Here is an 18,690-nt window from a genome sequence, read left to right as displayed (position 1 = left end):
TTGAACTGGTAAAAAAAAGTGTAAAGAAGTTAATATCCTGTTGACTAGACCCAGAGAGAGGACATTTTGATTTAGTTATGGAAGCTCACCATTAGTTGAGCCATGAATTTAAACCAGAAACTCTCAATTCAAGCTATCTCTGTTTCAAAGAGTGACAGCAACTGGCAGCATCCTGCTAATTTTGGCTGATTTTGAAAAAGCTATGAAGGATCAGATTCGTTCCACTGGATAGATGATTATCATGGAATACTAAGGTTGTAGATCAAATTGAGAAGTAAAAAATGCACCACAGGAGGTAGTAATGGAAGGTCATGGCGGTTCTACTGTCAGGAGAACTACAAGGATGTCTTTATGTAGTTATGAGGAGTCAAACTAAGTTTGAGGGAGACTCTAAGTTATCCATTTGAAAGAGGGAATCCCATTTGTAGTATATTGTTTTGAACTTCTAGAGCAGTGATGGCAAAAGAGAGCGCGTGGGGTACCAAGTGCTGAAAAGAGAGCATTTCGCATGCTCGTCTGAGCTGCAACCAGGAAGAGGAGCTGCCCAGGGAGCATGCATGCATGCACTGGAAAATGAACCTCTGGTCAGCAAGTCTTCCAGTTCCTGCCACGCATGAGCATACACTGATCAGCTGATTGGCGCGCATACTCATAACGGAAAATGGAAGATCAGCTCTTCTGGTTTCTAGCACTGTCATTTGCACAAAGGCCAGCTGATCATTGTGTGTGCAGGTGCACCAGAAACCCAGAACAGAAATGGGTGATGCTGTGCGTGCCAGGCAACATGACTCCACGTGCCACTTCGGTCACACTTTGGCCACTTTGATCACTCTGCCATCACGGCTCTAGAGGAATTCACATAGTCCCATTATAGCAATAATAATAATGCTAATGATAATGATAATGATCCGCAGTCTGCATTGGTTGCCTATCAATTTCCGGTCACAATTCAAAGTGTTGGTTATGACCTATAAAGCCCTTCATGGCATCGGACCAGAATATCTCTGGGACCACCTTCTGCTGCATGAATCCCAGCAACCGATTAGGTCCCACAGAGTTGGCCTTCTCCGGGTCCCGTCGACTAAACAATGTCATTTGGCGGGACCCAGGGGAAGAGCCTTCTCTGTGGCGGCCCCGGCCCTCTGGAACCAACTCCCCCCAGAGATCAGAATTGCCCCCACCCTCCTTGCCTTTCGTAAACTTCTCAAAACCCACCTCTGCTGTCAGGCATGGAGGAATTGAAATATCTTCCCCAGGCCTATATAATTTATGTATGGTGTGTTGTGTGCATGTTTTTTAAATTATGGGTTTTTAACTTCGTATTATTAGATTTGTATTGTACATTGTTTCTATCACTGCTGTGAGCCGCCCCAAGTCTACGGAGAGGGGCATCATACAAATTTAATAAATAAATAAATAAATAAATAAACAAATAAACAAATAAATAAATATGATGATGATGGTGATGATGATGATGATGATGATGATGATAATAATAATAATAATAATAATAATAATAATAATAATAATAATAATAATTTATTAGATTTGTATGTCGCCCCTCTCCGAAAACCCGAGGCGGCATACAAATTATATTGCTATGATCATATTTAAGTGTTGCGGAGAATTGCTAGAGAAAGTACACTTAAGCATTTAGCACATCTTGAAACATATGAATCAGAAAACAATAAATTTGAGTTTTTGGTACTAATTTAATTATGAACTTAACGGAGGACCCTACTGACAAATTTTAATCTAGTCCGGATTGTACTATTCATTTTTCTGAGTTCAGCAAGAGAAAAAAAAAATGACCCTTAGTATATTCATCATTTTGCTTGTCAATGCATTTGTGGATTACTTTTTATTAAATTACATATTCTTATTAAGTGAATTTTGTAAAATTTAAGCCAGCAAAACTACCTTGCCAATTACCATGACCTTCGATAAACTGTGCTCGCACTTTTTAAATTAAAAAAATTAGGAAAGGATTTTCTACCACTTATCTCTCTTTCCTTTTCTTTAGAAAATTCTTGAACATATTCAAACATGTCAAGACGTATTGTTCACAGAGAGATTCATTTCTATTGCATTTGAAGTCAAACACCATGTTTATTTACTTAAGAACCCTGTAGAGAAATCATGAAGAACAGCAGAATTATTAAGTTTCAGAAGAGGGTTGTGAAGTTTCCCCTGTGAGTTTCTGAATGTTCCTAAATCATAAATGCACTTGCAGAACTTCTGAGGTGAAAAGATCTTTGCAACTATTTCAATATGTCACCTTGGCATGTGTCACTGTATTATATTGTAGCTTAAATCTGCAACCCCAAATAGAGTATATTTTTAATAATTAAGTTTGGTAGAAAATTGTGGGACTTGTGCTGGGAATACTTCTGAATAGCTTTGGAAGTACAACTTTTATTTATTTATTTATTTATTTATTTATTTATTTACTTACTTACTTATTTACTTACTTATTTTTGTTTTGTTTGTTTGTTTATTTAATTTCTATATGGATTTCCTATATGGCTCACAACATATAATAAACAATATACAATACAGTAATACCTCATGATACGAACTTAATTGGTGCAAGGAGGAGGTTCGTAAGACGAAAGGTTCGTAAGACGAAACATTGTTTCCCATAGGAAACAATGTAAAGTCAATTAATCCGTGCAACCAAAAAAACCCCCGCAAAAAACCGGCTTTCGGCGACTGCTGGGAAGCCGCGCGGCTGTTTTAAAAGGTGACAGCCGGCCTGGGGGGCTTCCCAGCATCCCCCTGAACCCGAGTTTGGGGGGTGCTGGGAGGCCCCCCAGGCCGGCTGCGACATTTTAAAACAGCCGTGCCGCTTCCCAGCTGTCTCCTGAAGCCGAACGCGGAAGTTTGGCTTTGCCGTTCGGCTTCAGGAGACAGATGGGAAGCGGCGCGGCTCTTTTAAAAGGTCGCAGCCAGCCTGGGGGGCTTCCCAGAACCCCCCCGAACCCGGGTTCAGGGTTCGGGGGGGTGCTGGGAAGCCCCCCAGGCCGGCTGCGACCTTTTAAAACAGCCGCGCCGCTTCCCAGCTGTCTCCTGAAGCCAAACGCCAAAGCCGAACTTTCGCGTTCGGCTTCGGGAGACAGCTGGGAAGCGGCGCGACTGTTTTAAAAGGTGACAGCCGGGCTGGGGGGCTTCCCAGCAACCTCCCGAACTGAACCCGGGGTTCAGAAAAATTTTGCCTCTTCTTACGAACTTTGTTCGAGTTACGAACCGGCGTTCGGGAGGCTTCTGGGAAGCCCCGCCGCCCGGCTGTCACCTTTTAAAACAGCCGCGCGGCTTCCCAGCAGTCTCCGAATGCCGGTTCGTAACTCGAAAAAAGTTCGTAAGAAGAGGCAAATTTTTTCTGAACCCCGGGTTCGTATCACGAGTTGTTCGTAAGACGAGGGGTTCGTATCTTGAGGTACCACTGTATCTTGAATCCAATTAATTAAAAATCTAAAACTCCAAAAAAGCATAAAAAAAACAATCATTCCATTCATTCAACATTCTCTCATCACATTCATTGGCCATGGGACAATAATCTAATGGCCCCAGGCCTGGAGGAATAAATGAGTCTTCAGACTCTTCCGTAAGATGAGGTGGGTGGGGGCAGTACGAATATCCGTGCGGAGCTGATTTCAGAGGGCCGGGGCCCCCACAAAGAAGGCTCTCCCCCTAGGTCCCACCAAATGACATTGTCTAATTGATGGAACCTGGAGAAGGCCGACTCTCTGGGACCTGACCAGTTGCTGGGATTCATGCGGCAGAAGGCAGTCTCGGAGGTATTCTGGTCCCATGCCTGGTCCCATCTGCAAGAGTGAAAATGGACTAGAGAGGGCACTTAATTATCTCCTCTATTGTAAGAGTAAGGAGGGAAATCTCATTTCTGAAGGTAGTCATGCCAAAGGGGCATTTCATCCCAAAGTGAGTATCACTCATAGATATGGCAAACTTGACCTTCAAACAATATTAGAACAGTATCTGAAAAAATAAAATTAAAATATTTATATATGGTTTAGATGAGGAAAACATTGATGGACAAACGAAATATCTGAATTTTTTTTTTACTAAATAAGAATTGTAGGCGGAAGAGGATGGAACAAAGCCTTCACCCTCCTTATTATGTCATGTAGCTTTATATTTAAAATTCAGGAAACTTAACAGTAGCTTGTGAGAAGACATATTTATTGCTCAAAGAGGCTGACTGACTGACTGACTGACTGACTGACTATAATCTCAACTGAGAATTCCCAGGCTTTTAAATACATATAGAAAGCGCATTTCAAATCTGTTTAATTGGTCTTATTTTAAAATGGTACTTTTCTCACAATCATCATTGACACTTGGTAATTGCCCAGAGATGTCCCTGCAGTTTTCTTGGGAAGATTTCAGAAGTGGTTTGCTATTGTCAGCTTCCTAATGGTTTATTTAGAGAGCGAGAGTGACTGGTTCCAGCTCAGCCAACTGGTTTTTTGTTCCTAACCAGGACTAGAACCCACAGAGTTTCCTAGTCTCTAGCCTGGTGCCATAACTGCTACACCAAACTACCTCTCTGTTTAGTCTAGTGCTTAAATATATAATTACTAAATTATTGTTATGTGTGATCACGCATACAGGGTTGAAAAAAATAGAAGGCTTTCCCCCCAAGTTTACTGATCAATTATTGGATAAATTTGATGGGGTGAATATGTGCAGAGATAAATCAACCATGTATGTTTGGTTCTACTTATGTTGGGTGGCCACAAATAAGAATAAAACAGTACAAGTATAGAAACTATTCTTATTAAGCATATAAGAATTTATTATTGTTGTATTATTATTTATTAGTGTTGGTAATGACCTTTAAAGCCCTACATGGCATTGGATCAGAATACCTCTAGAACCGCCTTCTACCGCACGAATCCCAGCGGCCAATAAGGTCCCACAGAGTTGGCCTTCTCCGGGTCCCATCGACCAAAAAATGTCGTTTGGCGGGCCCCAGGAGAAGAGCCTTCTCTGTGGTGGCCCCGGCCCTCTGGAATCAACCCCCCCCGGAGATTAGAACAGCCCCCACCCTCCTTGTCTTTCGCAAGTTACTCAAGACCCACCTATATCGCAAGGCATGGGGGAACTAAGACATCTCCCCCAGACTTTTTATATTTCATGTTTGGTGTGTATGTGCTGTATGGTTTTTAATTATTGGGGTTTTTATATATTTTTATTATTAGATTTGTCCCATTGTTATACTGTTTTTATTACTGTTGTGAGCTGCCCCAAGTCTTTGGAGGGGGGTGGCATACAAATCTAATAAATTATTATTATTATTATTATATTATTATTATTATTACATCTGGCATACAGATGCCCCCTCCGAACGTACATTTGTTCATTATATCTACAGATGTTAATGAATCAGGGGAACTGGCCAGCAGAGGCAATCTCTTCAATGATTTCACACACTCATATCCACGAATGGGTTACATGACAGAGTCCCATCCTCCCTCGATTCCCATAGGTGTCTCCCCCCCGATTCTCATAGATATCGAACATCACCTATTGCCCAAGAAATATGATAGTTTACTCAGGCTAATACAATTAAACTTCTAACTCTTCTTTCCAATATTTTCATTTTTTATTATACTGAGAGGTTTTTAGAAACTCCATCACAAAATTTTGAAGCCTCTCTCCTCCCCTCCAGTTTATTTTATCATATACTTCGCTAAAGTACAACAAGGACTTAGCAAGATAAGTTAGGAGGGGAAAAAAGCATTTCCCTCCTTTTCCATGCTTTCCTCCTGGTCCCTCTTTTGAGAGAATCTGAAATGCATTTTTAAAAAAAATTATAGCAAAACATAATCTTAAATTATTTGGGATTCATTCCTAAAAATCCCCCTTTCCCCTCCCACCCAGTTTATTTTATCATATATTGTATTTGATTTGTCATGTATTTTGATGGGACAACACTTACCCTGGGATCACCACTTATTTTTAACCAACTCAAGAAATCCCCTCTCCCCAGAGCTTAATGAAGATATATACATACAATTCAGCAGTCCCATTCCCCACCATATTTAAAAAAAAACACATTCCAGTTACTGTACCTCTTTGAAAGCATCCCGATTCGCCTGGAGGCTAACCTTGACTACTTCAAAAGGGTTAACCACAACTGCTTCTGTTAGCCCGGATCCCAAGCCCGCAACGGCAAACGTCTAAAAGAGTTAAATCAATCAGTTTTCATGTGCTATGGTAAAACATCTCTATACAGTACATCACTTTGTAAAACTGAGCATTAAGCTGACTAATATGATGAAAGTGGAGAGACCAATTCTTCTGCAGGAGTATGCCATTCCTAAACAGCTTTCGTCCTTGATTAGATGTTGACAGTTCATGCCGAAAAAAAATCACAAAAGCCACAAACCGCATTCCAAATATTCAAAATAAAATGTCAAAGTCCTATCAACAATGCATTTCCTTTAGCTGGAAAGAAAGCTTTGTGACTGTTTAAGAAATACATATGGGGAAAAGCATATCATCCACTTCCTATTTAGGAAGAAAACCCTGCTGCATCAGGAATACTTTACCCATTATTATGTACATCGGGTATTCACAGAAATATATCACTTACAGAAAGTATATAAAACAAAGAGATAACTCAATACTTTGAATGCCAAAAATGTACAGTACAATGTTGCTATATTCCCAATTAATTGAAACAATTCATTTAAGTAAGTTCTCCAGGACAAACTGCACAACCAAAGACATAATTGACTCAGTAACACTGAGTCAGATGTTCAGTTTAAGAAATACAGTGGTACTTCTACTTACGAACTTAATTCGTTCCGTGACCAGGGTCTTAAGTAGAAAAGTTTGTAAGAAGCAGCAATTTTTCCCATAGGAATCAATGTAAAAGCAAATAATGCATGCGATTGGGGAACCACAGGGAGGGTGGAGGCCCTGTTTCCTCCTAGGAGATTCCTAGAGAGGCCCCATAGATGTAGAGGTTTCTCCCTGCCTTTTCCAGCCCTGTTTCCTCCCAGGAGATTTCTTGAGAGGCCCCACGGAGACTTCTCCCTGCCTTTTCAAAAAAGTAAAATGGCGGAGCCTATGGTACTGCTAAGAGATCTGATTTGGGCCGTGGCAGGCCTGGGTCACTGCCAGTTCCAGTGACCCAGACCCAGAGGTGGGTTTCTCCCAGTTCCATAGAACTGGTCCAAACTGGATCAAGAGGTTTAGTAGGGTTATTCTCGGAATGAGTTCAGTTAAAGGAGCAACAATTTATGACAACTTAGACAGGGGCAGATACCTCTTGTCTGCTATTATTGGTGTGCTGTGGGCGCAGCATGGGGAGTGTTGCGTGTGCATGCGCTAAGCGTGTGCACTCCTGATTTTGCTTCCGCAGATATGCAGGAAACAAAAACACACCAAAATCTCATGAGGGAACGCATGCAAGCGTGAGATTTTGGTGGTTTTTTACTTTTGCCTGTGTGCGGAAGCAAAAGTCGTGAAACTCTCACACAAACACATGTTCCCTCACAAGATTTTGCTTCTGTGCATGCGCAGGAAGCAAAAAATAGCAAAAATTAAAGAAAAAAGATGGCGGCGCCTGAAGGACTGGCACCGGAGTGGTTGTGTGCAATTTGACGGCCGCTACCAGTGTGCAGTCGCCTATCATATCGGTAGCAACCCAACTCTGAATTTAGATGTAATCATCTATGCCAATCTATTATCATTTGAGACTACTGTTTTGTTTTTGGGTTGAACTGATTTGTGAGTGGCTTCCATCTTGTCAGTTTGTGTTCTAATGATTCCTTGAGCTACTTTCAAACTGTGATATCTTATTTTCAGTTGGGCTCATAAGGAGTTGGGCCCTACAGCAGTCCGTTATCTTCCTTGCAAACATTTAAATACTTTATGCAGGTGTGCTAGATGTTCTTGCCAAGTGCTGTTGAAAATGATGATGTCATCTAAGTTGACAATAGTATATTTTTCAATTTTCCATGCTTCCCAGAACCCAAACAAGTGTACTTTGCCTCTGCCCAGGTTACAGTATCATAGCCAATTTATAAGGCATGATAATTGCAAATTGGCCAAGCTCATGCTACAGTGGTTTTGGAACTCTTTGTGCAATCTGATCATTCAGATATGAAGATCCAGCATGTGGATTACAGGTCGAACATGCCTTGCATTAAGCATTCTTAATCCAGTAAGTGCCTGTTGGAATTGAAACCATTCATTGATGGGTATGACAGACCGTATAACCCTTCTGTACTCTGTTTAGCAATCAAGCGTATGAGATTTGTGGAGATTCTCCATGACGTGGATGTATATCTTTTGTTTTCTTCCAGACTCTTCATACAGAATACCTCTTGCCATTTCCTTCTGCTATGGCTTTTTAAATGTGTTATACTCTATGAACCTCAATGAGCCCCTGTATTATTTATTCCGAGTATACTGAGAAATTTATCCTAGTATATACATCTGCAAGATGAATTATTGTTTTTCTCTGTTAAAAAGATATGCAGAATCTGTAATAATTTACTTTATGTTCCTTGGAAAATATGGAGGTCCCATATAGGCAGCACGAGGGAATCTTTCGTGAGTCAAAGACAATTACAGTGATGTAACAGTAATATTCCTCTGAGTCTTCAGAAGAGCGGCATATTAAATAAATAAACAAATAAAGAAATAAAGAAATAAACAAACAAATAATAAATAATAACAAACAAACAAACAAACAAATAAAGTAGTTAAACACAATATGTTAAAAAAGTGAATCATGCCCATTTTGTAAAAACCTTCATTTCAATTGCCTGTTAATGTACATTTCAGTAGTTTTCCAGTTTATATGATAAGCAGGTATATGACATGCTTCTTAAGCTTGTCACAAAATTTCCACTCAAAGAGCCAGAAATTCAGCAAACTATGCCTAGTTTCTTAACCCATTTAAGTAAAAAAAAATTTTTTTCCAGATAATCAGGATTGATTAATTGTCCCTTTCAACTGCATTTTGCTAAAAATTTAAGAGTCATCTACATGGATTGATGGCTGGGCAGTCAACTTCCAAAAATCTTAAAGCAGATTTACTTTCATTGCCCAAGCAAGAGTCACATACAGAAGAGAAATAATTTAATGATATCTTGAAGCAGGTTTTACCAGAATAGCTATGGCTTGATTCCTTTCCTTTCCCCTTCCCCTCCACTTTCCTTTCTTTCTTTCCTTTCCTTTCCTTCCTTTTTCTCTTCTCTCTTTTCTTTTTCCCTCCTTTCCTTGTTCATTTGAACTTTTCTACAAAATTTCAGCAGAATGATTTTAGGAGGTTTTGGAGATGCACTAATGGATCAGGAGGCCGCATTTTTCCCATGGACTGTGGTTTGCTTTCTTTGTTCACATAAACAATTACAATTAAACATTGGCTGAAATTATATCAGAAGCCCTCCAACTGGATAAAGAAGTAAAAGTGAATATTGATGAGATATATAGAATTCAGACTAACTATATAAGGAAACACAGTTTATCAAGGGAAATACACATCAAATTTACAAAAACAAAAATAGAGAGAGAGAGAGAAGACATTTCCAAAGCCACAAGGACAGGACAAATAACAGATTCTAAGAAGAATTAGAGAGAAATGAAGAGATTTCTAATACCTCACAACAGTGTTCCCTCTAATTTTTTGGGGGGGTGGACGGAAAAGTATAGTGCCTGAGCGGCAGTCCCTTCGGGACTGGGCGGCACAGAAATAATAAATAAATAAATAAATAAACGAACAAACAAACAAACAAACAAATAAATAAAAAACCCATCCTGTTTTGCCTCAGAGAATTTCAAAATAAAATACTGTACTGTGTGTCTATAACAGTGAGCTCATAATAGGGCAACTCTATCAATATCAAAATGCCACTTAAATAGTTGAGCTAGTTTCAAACTAGATTTTGATTTCCTTTCTCTCTTCCTTACTCCCATTCTTTTTCTTTCTCTTTTCCTTCCTCTCTTTTTTCTATCTGTTTTTCTCTCTCTTCCTCTCTTCCTCTCTCTCTCCTTCCCTCTCACTCTTTCCCTCTCGGCTTCTGGGCAGGTTTGGAAAACTCTGAGTTGATGATGATTTTTAAGTGAGCAATTGCTCACTGCTCAGCTTAGAGGGAACTATGCCTCACAACCAAGTTGATAAGAAAAGAAATTGTATTTAGATGGTTAGTGCTGGAGAGACTTCTTATTATGTAAAAAGATAAATAGATAAAAATAATTACAATAGAGAAAACCAATCAATTCATTGAGCAGTACTTAAGAACAAGGTGAGAGCAGTATAGAAATGGAATTGCAAGGCCAAGAGGAACAAAGTGTAGAAGAAAAAGGGAAGCCAGAAAGAGAAAAAGAACAAAACAAGATCCAAATAGAGACTCAAAGCGGAGGATTAATGAGAGCAACAGCCAAATGGCAAAATGGAAAATTTGGTTAAAATTCTATCAGTTAACATAAATGGGTTAAATTCTCCGATTAAAAGAAGGCAAACATTCAATAAATTCCAAAAACAAAATTTAGATATAATTTATATACATGAGGTACATGTTAAAAAAGAACATAGTAAATTATCAGAAGCTTCAAAACTAGGGAAATTGTTCACATCATTAAATGATTCAAAGAAAAGGGGTGTTGCAGTATACATTAAAAATTGTTTATAGCCGAAACAAATATAAAGAAGGTAGAACACTTATTATAGAGATTCAAATAAATCAAAATAAAATATTACTTGTAACTATTTATACCCCTAACAACAAACAAAAGAAATACTCTAAGGAACTTCAGGAACAAATAATTAAACAATTATCACTTTATCACATGTGGTGGACCTGCCCAATAATTAATTTTTTTTTAAAAAAGATACACATCTGGCTCGAAGAAATAACGGAACAAAAAATTAATATGGAACCTGAAATTTTCTTAATAGGGATATTGGATCAAAAAATAGAAAAGAAATATTGGTATATTATACTACTGTATATATTTTGACAGCAGTGAGAATATGCCTGGCACAAAATTGGAAACATACTGACATACCATCCAACAGTATCATTATTTTTTTTAAAAAAAATTGGAATGTGCAGAATCAGATAAATTGATGATAGAATTAAACCAGAAAGAGGACTCAGAATATTTTGAAGATTGGAATTTTGGAAAGGAAGAGTAGAAAGAAAAAAAGATGTATAAATGTATATATTAATATTTAGTTTAAAAATGACTATAGGACTCTATAAGTTTGTATATAATAGATATAATTACTAATAGATTTATAGAAAAAAATGTAAAGGAAATACAGTTTATAAGTTTTATATATAAATGAAAATTTAATGTTAAGACAATTTACTGTAGAAGTACCTAGGAGGTTTTATATGAGTATTTGTACATGTATTGTTTGTTTTGTTTGATATCCACTTGTATTTTGTATTTTAATGGCTTTTTTAATGTTTACACTCAATAAAAACTTTTTTTTAAAAAAAGACTGCTCTTTTTTTCATTGCTGAGGCATATGAAAAATTGGAAGTGTCTATCAAAATGACAAAAACAGCACTGTATCTTTGCAATGCAAGCTCTGCCTGCTAGAGTCATATACATACAAATCTGTTTATATATGAATAAATAATTTGTTATTAGTTTCCAGAGCACTGGTATGTCATTCACTTTAACTTTGGCTTTCTTCTGTCTTTACTGTCTTACCTCAACTGAAAACAACATACTATGCAATGCAGTATATTATATGCATTTGTATATTCTGAATGGCAAACTACTACTTACCAAAGCTGGTGATAGAGAAACATCTCCAAGTATTTTTTTGTACTGTTCAAAGGTGAAGAACTGGAAAGTAAATAAGGAGAAATTTAAAACTCAAGAATAGAGATTTTTATCACAGAAAGCTGTTTACCTTTATTAGTCTAAGAAAAGACAAAGAATGATTTGATTTGGTTGTACATTGTTGAATGATTAGTGTTGCACACATGGTTTTGGTTAAAACTGAATTAAACAAATGTTGTTCTCAGATCATTTAAAACATTTATTGGAAAGATACAACACACACACACACACACCCTGGGAGACAGGGAGGGAGGGAGGCGAGAGGAGGGAGGGAAAGAAGGAAAGGAAGAGGGAGGGAGGGAAGGAAGAAGGGAGGGAGCGAGAGAGAGAGAGAGAAAGAAAGAAAGAGAGAGAGAAAGAGGTATTATGCAATTATCCAGTCAAATTTATAGTAGTTTCACATCTCAGCATTGTGTTCTTTAAACTTTATACTCCTTTCATCACACTTGATTTCAGAGAGTAAGCTACCTTCTGTCATGTGTTTATTTTCTTATTCTAAAAACAATATTCCTTTTAGTAAAGTACGATAATATTTTCTATTTATTCCAGTTAGAGAAAAGAACATGACTTTTTCCTTTATTTTTACTGTTTAGTATGAACAAAAATATACTAGCAAAATCTGTTGGCAGTAAAATTAGTATAATCATATAATGTAATCACTGTTGTACCAACTAATGCAATTCAAAATCATTCAAGATTTTTATACAAGGCTATTCTGTATCAAGCAGAATACCAAATTTTTAATTGGTCAGTAACACAATTGGTTTTTAAAATAAAATAAAAATGTACTGGGTTAGAGGCCTAGGAAGTTAAAAAGCGAATCATACAATATATTCCTCATGTTTCTGTTATTTTAATTAAAATTTTGCATTGAAAATATCAGTTGTTTTCTAAATGCATATTAAAAAAAAGTTATGTAGACATTTTGTTTTTTATTACATTTCTGAAGCTGAACATAACCAAAGCAAATACCCAATTGAACCAGAGAAAACAACTGAGTGCAAATTTAATTTCTCCCAAAAACCCAAAACACACAAACAAACCCTAGTAATTTTTATTTATTTATTTATTTATTATTTGGATTTGTATGCCGCCCCTCTCCGAAGACTCCTTGCATGGCTTACTATGATTTACTTTACTGAACATCTCTAAATATTTTTATTGCTTAAGAATTCTAAAAGTTCCGTTAAGTTTTTAAAAAATGCTTTCATCACAAAATCCAAAGAAAGATGGTGTCCATCTGGCAAAGACACTTATAAATCTTAAGTTCCACCAGGGTGGGGTTGGGTGGGGGGAAATCCGGTATTTACCATATGTCCCAATAACCTTAATATAAAAAAGTCTGGGAACACATGCAAAAGATGTGTATTTGCCCAACAAGATCATCTGTTAAGCATTGTACTGGCACTGTTCATGTCTTTTTCTTCAAGTCCAGACTAAATCTGGGCTATAAAGTTTGGCTTTTCAGAGTTACCAGCTTTTTCTTTTGGAAGGGTGGAGGAAGAAAGACAGAGAGAGGCACAAGCGCAGTGAGAAAGGATCTGAACTCTTCAAAATGAAATTGTCTTTGACACATGGCGTCCAAGTGACATACTACCTTAATTATAATGGCTTTATTTTTACATGCAAATGGATTTACGAAAGGAATAGACAATTATATTTTTCTTCTCAACAGGAACTCAGCCTTGTTTGTTTATCTGAATGATCTTTTATCAGCCCAGCAGTTCTATAATTCAAGGCAGATTTCTCTGAAAGTAACCAAGATGAAAATGGCAGGTAGAGATGCAGCTGTGCAAAATTACCACGATAGAACTTAAATTACAGTATCAAATGTGGAAGCGATTCCAAGGAATATCTGGTACATTCCCTGATCCTCCGAATGTGAAATTCTGTATTCAAAAAAAACCCCTGGCTTTTATTTCCATGAATAACTAATTCCCAATAAAACAGGACTATCTAAAATTCCCCAATGATTAAGCCACTATTTAATACTGAAAAGAAAATATGAACATCTTTTTCGAGAGCAAGTTCCTTTCTAAAATGTACAATGATTGAAGTCCATATTTAATGAAATGTTTGTATGAGCTTTGTGCTAGTTGCTGTGTGGGAGATATATTTGTAAGCATATTTTATTTGTCACAAAATGTGTGAGATGTTTGTGCACATGCGTGCAAATTCTCATTTTAAAAAACATCAAAATCAAGCACTCCATGTTGTTGTTGTTGTTTTTTCTTCTTCTTCTTCTTCTTCTTCTTCTTCTTCTTCTTCTTCTTATTATTATTATTATTATTATTATTAATTCCATCTCTTTTAGGAAGTAAAATCAGGCTGCTACTGCCAATAACATAGTGTGGCATCTGCAAGACGTTCAGCTTTCTATACTTTTAAAAATGGTTGAAGCAGTTTAGCTTACATTAAATGCTTCATAATCTCTTATGCTGTATTATATTATAATCTCTTAAAGGCACGGTCAGAAAGACCTCAAAAGACTTGCAAGATTTGCAGTTGCCTCTAACATAAAGGGAAAGTTTTAAAGGGAATGAATGTCATTATAGCTAATCAATGGCATAAAATGCCAACTCACTGTTAAACTACTCAATAGTGTAGGTCTAGCTCTGAGTTAAATAAGAGAAGATAGTGTTTGGTTTTCCTTTTGGATAGTGTTTTCCCTAATAGTATTTGTTCCCCAGAGGAAGAAAGATAAACTAGTTTGAAGATTTACAATAATGTATCTAGCATTGTTCCATACCCCCCCCATACCCCCAAAGCAAAATGGAAACCTCCTGAAAAAATATCCCAATTATGACTTCATATGTATAAAATGCTAACTCGCAGGAAGGAAGAAAAAGAAATGCAGGGGGAAAAAAAGAAGAAGGAAGAATTGAAACGGAAAGGCACAACTCTAAACAAAGACAATCAACACCATTGCAGTTTGTTGCAAAGCTCTACTGAAAGATGCTTAACTCTTCATTTATTTTCCAACAGATTCCAATGTTTGTGGACACAGCCTTGCCCCAGTGTAACATTTCCCTGATGGGCTGTTTATTTATTTATTTTTAAAAACAGTCTGGATTGTATCATTTATATATTGCCTTAATACGATTCCGCATAAGCACAGAGAAATCAAGTCCTAAGCGTTTTCTAAAATAAATGAATAAACTGGGCAGAAGCTGTGGGGGGTCGGGCTGGAGGGTTGAGGAGGCAGCCAGCTTCAGAGCTCGCTGCATTTTATTCTTATTCTGGCTATGGAAATGGAAGGGCTTTGTTTTCAAGGGATTCAACACTTCTCTTAATTTGCTGTGGAATCTCTGCTTTCTGTTTAAGTGACAAATCACCGAAAATGTCCATGCCGGAAACAGAAGGGTTATTGGTACTCACTGACTATTTTGACTATGTCCAAGGGACAGAATGTAGTTACCTATCTAAATTAAAAAAGCATATTTGGAGCCCATGCAGTAAATTTATGATTCAAAGCTTCCCTGAGACAATTTAAAAGTAAGATTGCACAGGTACAGTATATGTGGTACCTTGCTCAACGGTAGTAACTGTGAAGGGAACTTGGAGTTCTAGTGGACAAACATTTAAATATGAGCCAGCAGTGTGCAGCAGCTGCCAAAAAAGCCAGCACAGTTCCAGGCTGCATTAACAGAGGGATAGAATCAAGATCATCACCTCGAGGTTCGACTACTGTAATGCTCTCTACATGGGGCTACCTTTGAAAAGTGTTCGGAAACTTCAGATCATGCAGAATGCAGCTGCGAGAGCAATCATGGGCTTCCCAAGATATGCCCATGTTACACCAACACTCCGCAGTCTGCATTGGTTGCTGATCAATTTCCGGTCACAATTCAAAGTGTTGGTTATGACCTATAAAGCCCTTCATGGCATCGGACCAGAATATCTCCGGGACCGCCTTCTGTCGCACGAATCCAGTTAGGTCCCACAGTGTTGGCCTTCTCCGGGTCCCATCGACTAAGCAATGTCATTTGGTGGAACCCAGGAGAAGAGCCTTCTCTGTGGCGGCCCCGACCCTCTGGAACCAGCTGCCCCTGGAGATCAGAGTTGCCCCACCCTCCTTGCCTTTCGCAAGCTCCTTAAAACCCACCTCTGTCATCAGGCATGGGGGAATTGAAATTTCACTTCCCCCTAGGCTTATAGAATTTATATATGGTATGCTTGTATGTATGAGTGGTTCTTTAAATTGGGGTTTTTAAGATTATTTTTAATATTAGATTAGTTTTCATTGTCTTTTCATTGTTGTTAGCCGCCCCGAGTCTTCAGAGAGGGGCGGCATACAAATCTAATAAATAAATAAATAAAATAAATAAATCATATGAAGTGTTAATACCACTTTATAATGCCTTGGTAAAGCCACACTTGGAATATTGCATTCAGTTTTGGTTGCCACAATGTAAAAAAGATGTGGAGACTCTAGAAAGTGTGCAGAGAAGAGCAACAAAGATGATTAGGGGACTGGAGGCTAAAACATATGAAGAAAAGTTGTAGGAAAAGGATATGTCTAGTTTAATGAAAAGAAGGACTAGGGTTGACATGATAGCAGTGTTCCATTATCTCAGGGGCTGTCACAAAGAAGAGGGAATCAAATTATTCTCAAAAGCACTTGAGGGTAGCACAAGAAGCAATGAGTGGAAAGTAATCAAGGAGAGAAGCAATTTAGAATTAAGGAGAAATTTCCTGACAGTTAGAACAATTGATCAGTGGAACAACTTGCCTCCAGAAGTTGTGAATGCTCCAACACTGGAAGTTTTTAAGAAGATGTTGAATCACCATTTGTCTGAAGTGGTGTAGCGTTTCCCGCCTAAGCAGGGGGTTTGACTAGAAGACCTCCAAGGTCCCTTCCAACTCTGTTATTCTGTTTTCCACATTCCTGTGTCACATGATCCCATTTGTACCCTTTCCAGATGGCTTCTGACAAGCAAAGTCAACTGAGCAAGCCGGATTCACTTAGTAACTTCATGATTCACTTAACAATTGTAGCCATTAGCTTAACACTCACAGTAAAAAGATTGCAAAATCAGATGTGATTCAATTAACAACCACCTGGCTTGGACTTGGAAATTCTGCTCTGTTGTAAAGTCCTTGACATACGACCGACAATTGAGTCCAAAATTTATGTTGCTATGTGAGGAATTGGTGAAGTGAGCCTTGCCCTATTTTGCAATTTTTCTTGCCACATTGGTTAAATAAGTTGTTCACTGAATAACTTCGGAATTTGCTTTCCCCATGGACTTTGCTTCTCAGAAGGTTGCAAACAATGGTGGGTTCCTACCAGCGTGATCCAGAGCACTGCACCAATATGAACCCATTGATGATGCAATTTTTGGCTATTTGTTTCTGGCGTCTCCACCCTCATCCTATTGGTGACCTTTATTCTTCATTTGAAGCACAGCTGAGAAGCTCCTTCTCAGGAGACACCAGGAAAAAAAAATCACCAAAAATTGCAGAATCAGTGGGTTCATATCGGTGCGGCACTCTCGACCACATCGGTAGGAACCCACCACTGGTTGCAAAAGAGGGTCATGTGAACACACACACACCAGGACACTACAACTGTCATAAATGTGAGTCAGTTGTAAAGCATCTGAATGTAAATGTAAATGCTAGTTAGGATTTTTATTTATTTATTTATTTATTTTGTCCAATACACCAGTGTTTCCCAACCTTGGCAACTGGAAGATATTTGGACTTCAACTCCCAGAATTCCCCAGCCAGCATTCGCTGGCTGGGGAATTCTGGGAGTTGAAGTCCAAATATCTTCCAGTTGCCAAGGTTGGGAAACACTGCAATACCCAATACACATTGAAGAGAATAGACATGTAGTAATATATATAAAGAAAAGGATAGAAGAAAAGATATAAAAATAGAGGAGAAGATATATGAAAGGAAGAAAAGATAAATGAGATAAGGAGAGACAATTGGACAGGGGACAAAAGGCATCAGTAGAGTTCTTCTCCACCAACAGCTGGAGAGGCTTCTCCACTGCCTCCTAATGTCTTCTGGTCAGATAGTAATTCCAGTTAGAAGAGGATATTTGTAGCTCAGGGTTGAATTATGGAGCATTGATGACTGTACCTAGTTGCATAATGAAATGTCTGCAATGTAAGCAACCACACTCAGAGAGTACTTGAAGCGTGGAACTCATTACTGGACTCTGTAGTGTCATCCCCTAACCCCCAACATTTTACCCTTAGGCTGTCCACAGTTGACCTCTCCAGATTCCTAAGAGGTAAGTAAGGGGCGTGCATAAGCGCACTAGAGTGCCTTCTGTCCCCTGTCCTATTGTCTCTCCTATATCTCCTATATCTTCTCTTCTATCCCTATATCTTTTCTTCTATTCTTTTATTGATATATTTTATTTCTATATTTATTCTTCTTTTCTAAAGAGTGTATCCTCTATAACCTTCATTGTGTATTATTGTGTTTTGGACTAAATAGGTAGTAAGTAAGTAAGTAAGTAAGTAAGTAAGTAAGTAAGTAAGTAAGTAAGTAAGTAAGTAAGTACCTGGGACTCCACAGTATTCCCAGTATTGTAATTTTTCTCTCTTTGGGGAGGATGGAGGTTGACTTACCTTTACTGCTCTTTTGGGTGTTTCAGCCAGGATTGGAGGGAGGATACCTTTGTAGAAACCAAACAAGCTATTGAAGAAAGAAAGACAAAAAAGGAACATTTAAAAAAATCTATATATGAGCATTAGCCACATGGAAATCCTGTTTTCATTTCAGAATAAAACAGCTACTGGTAATCTCAAGGCTTTCTTAATTATTCAGGACAGCCCTTATTGTCAACAACTGAGTTCTCGTTTTGCTCCTATTGTGTATGCTGTGGCC

General features: G+C 38.0%; 1 protein-coding gene across 5 annotated transcripts in view; it reads right to left on the bottom strand.

Moving 5' to 3' along the window:
- SLC25A21 (solute carrier family 25 member 21) overlaps nucleotides 1-18,690 on the bottom strand; it is a 314,802-nt gene that overhangs the window by 12,905 nt on the left and 283,207 nt on the right. For all 5 annotated transcript variants that reach the window (XM_070755370.1, XM_070755380.1, XM_070755396.1 and 2 more), the window contains 3 exons: nucleotides 18,432-18,498; nucleotides 11,785-11,844; nucleotides 6,096-6,203 (listed from right to left, as the gene is read on the bottom strand). In XM_070755370.1, coding sequence (XP_070611471.1) covers nucleotides 6,096-6,203; nucleotides 11,785-11,844; nucleotides 18,432-18,498 — 235 coding nt within the window. The remainder of the gene's footprint in view (nucleotides 1-6,095; nucleotides 6,204-11,784; nucleotides 11,845-18,431; nucleotides 18,499-18,690) is intronic.

This window comes from Erythrolamprus reginae, chromosome 1, assembly GCF_031021105.1.
Source record: "Erythrolamprus reginae isolate rEryReg1 chromosome 1, rEryReg1.hap1, whole genome shotgun sequence".
Classification (NCBI taxonomy): domain Eukaryota; kingdom Metazoa; phylum Chordata; class Lepidosauria; order Squamata; family Dipsadidae; genus Erythrolamprus; species Erythrolamprus reginae.
This window is presented reverse-complemented; position numbering and strand designations above follow the sequence as displayed.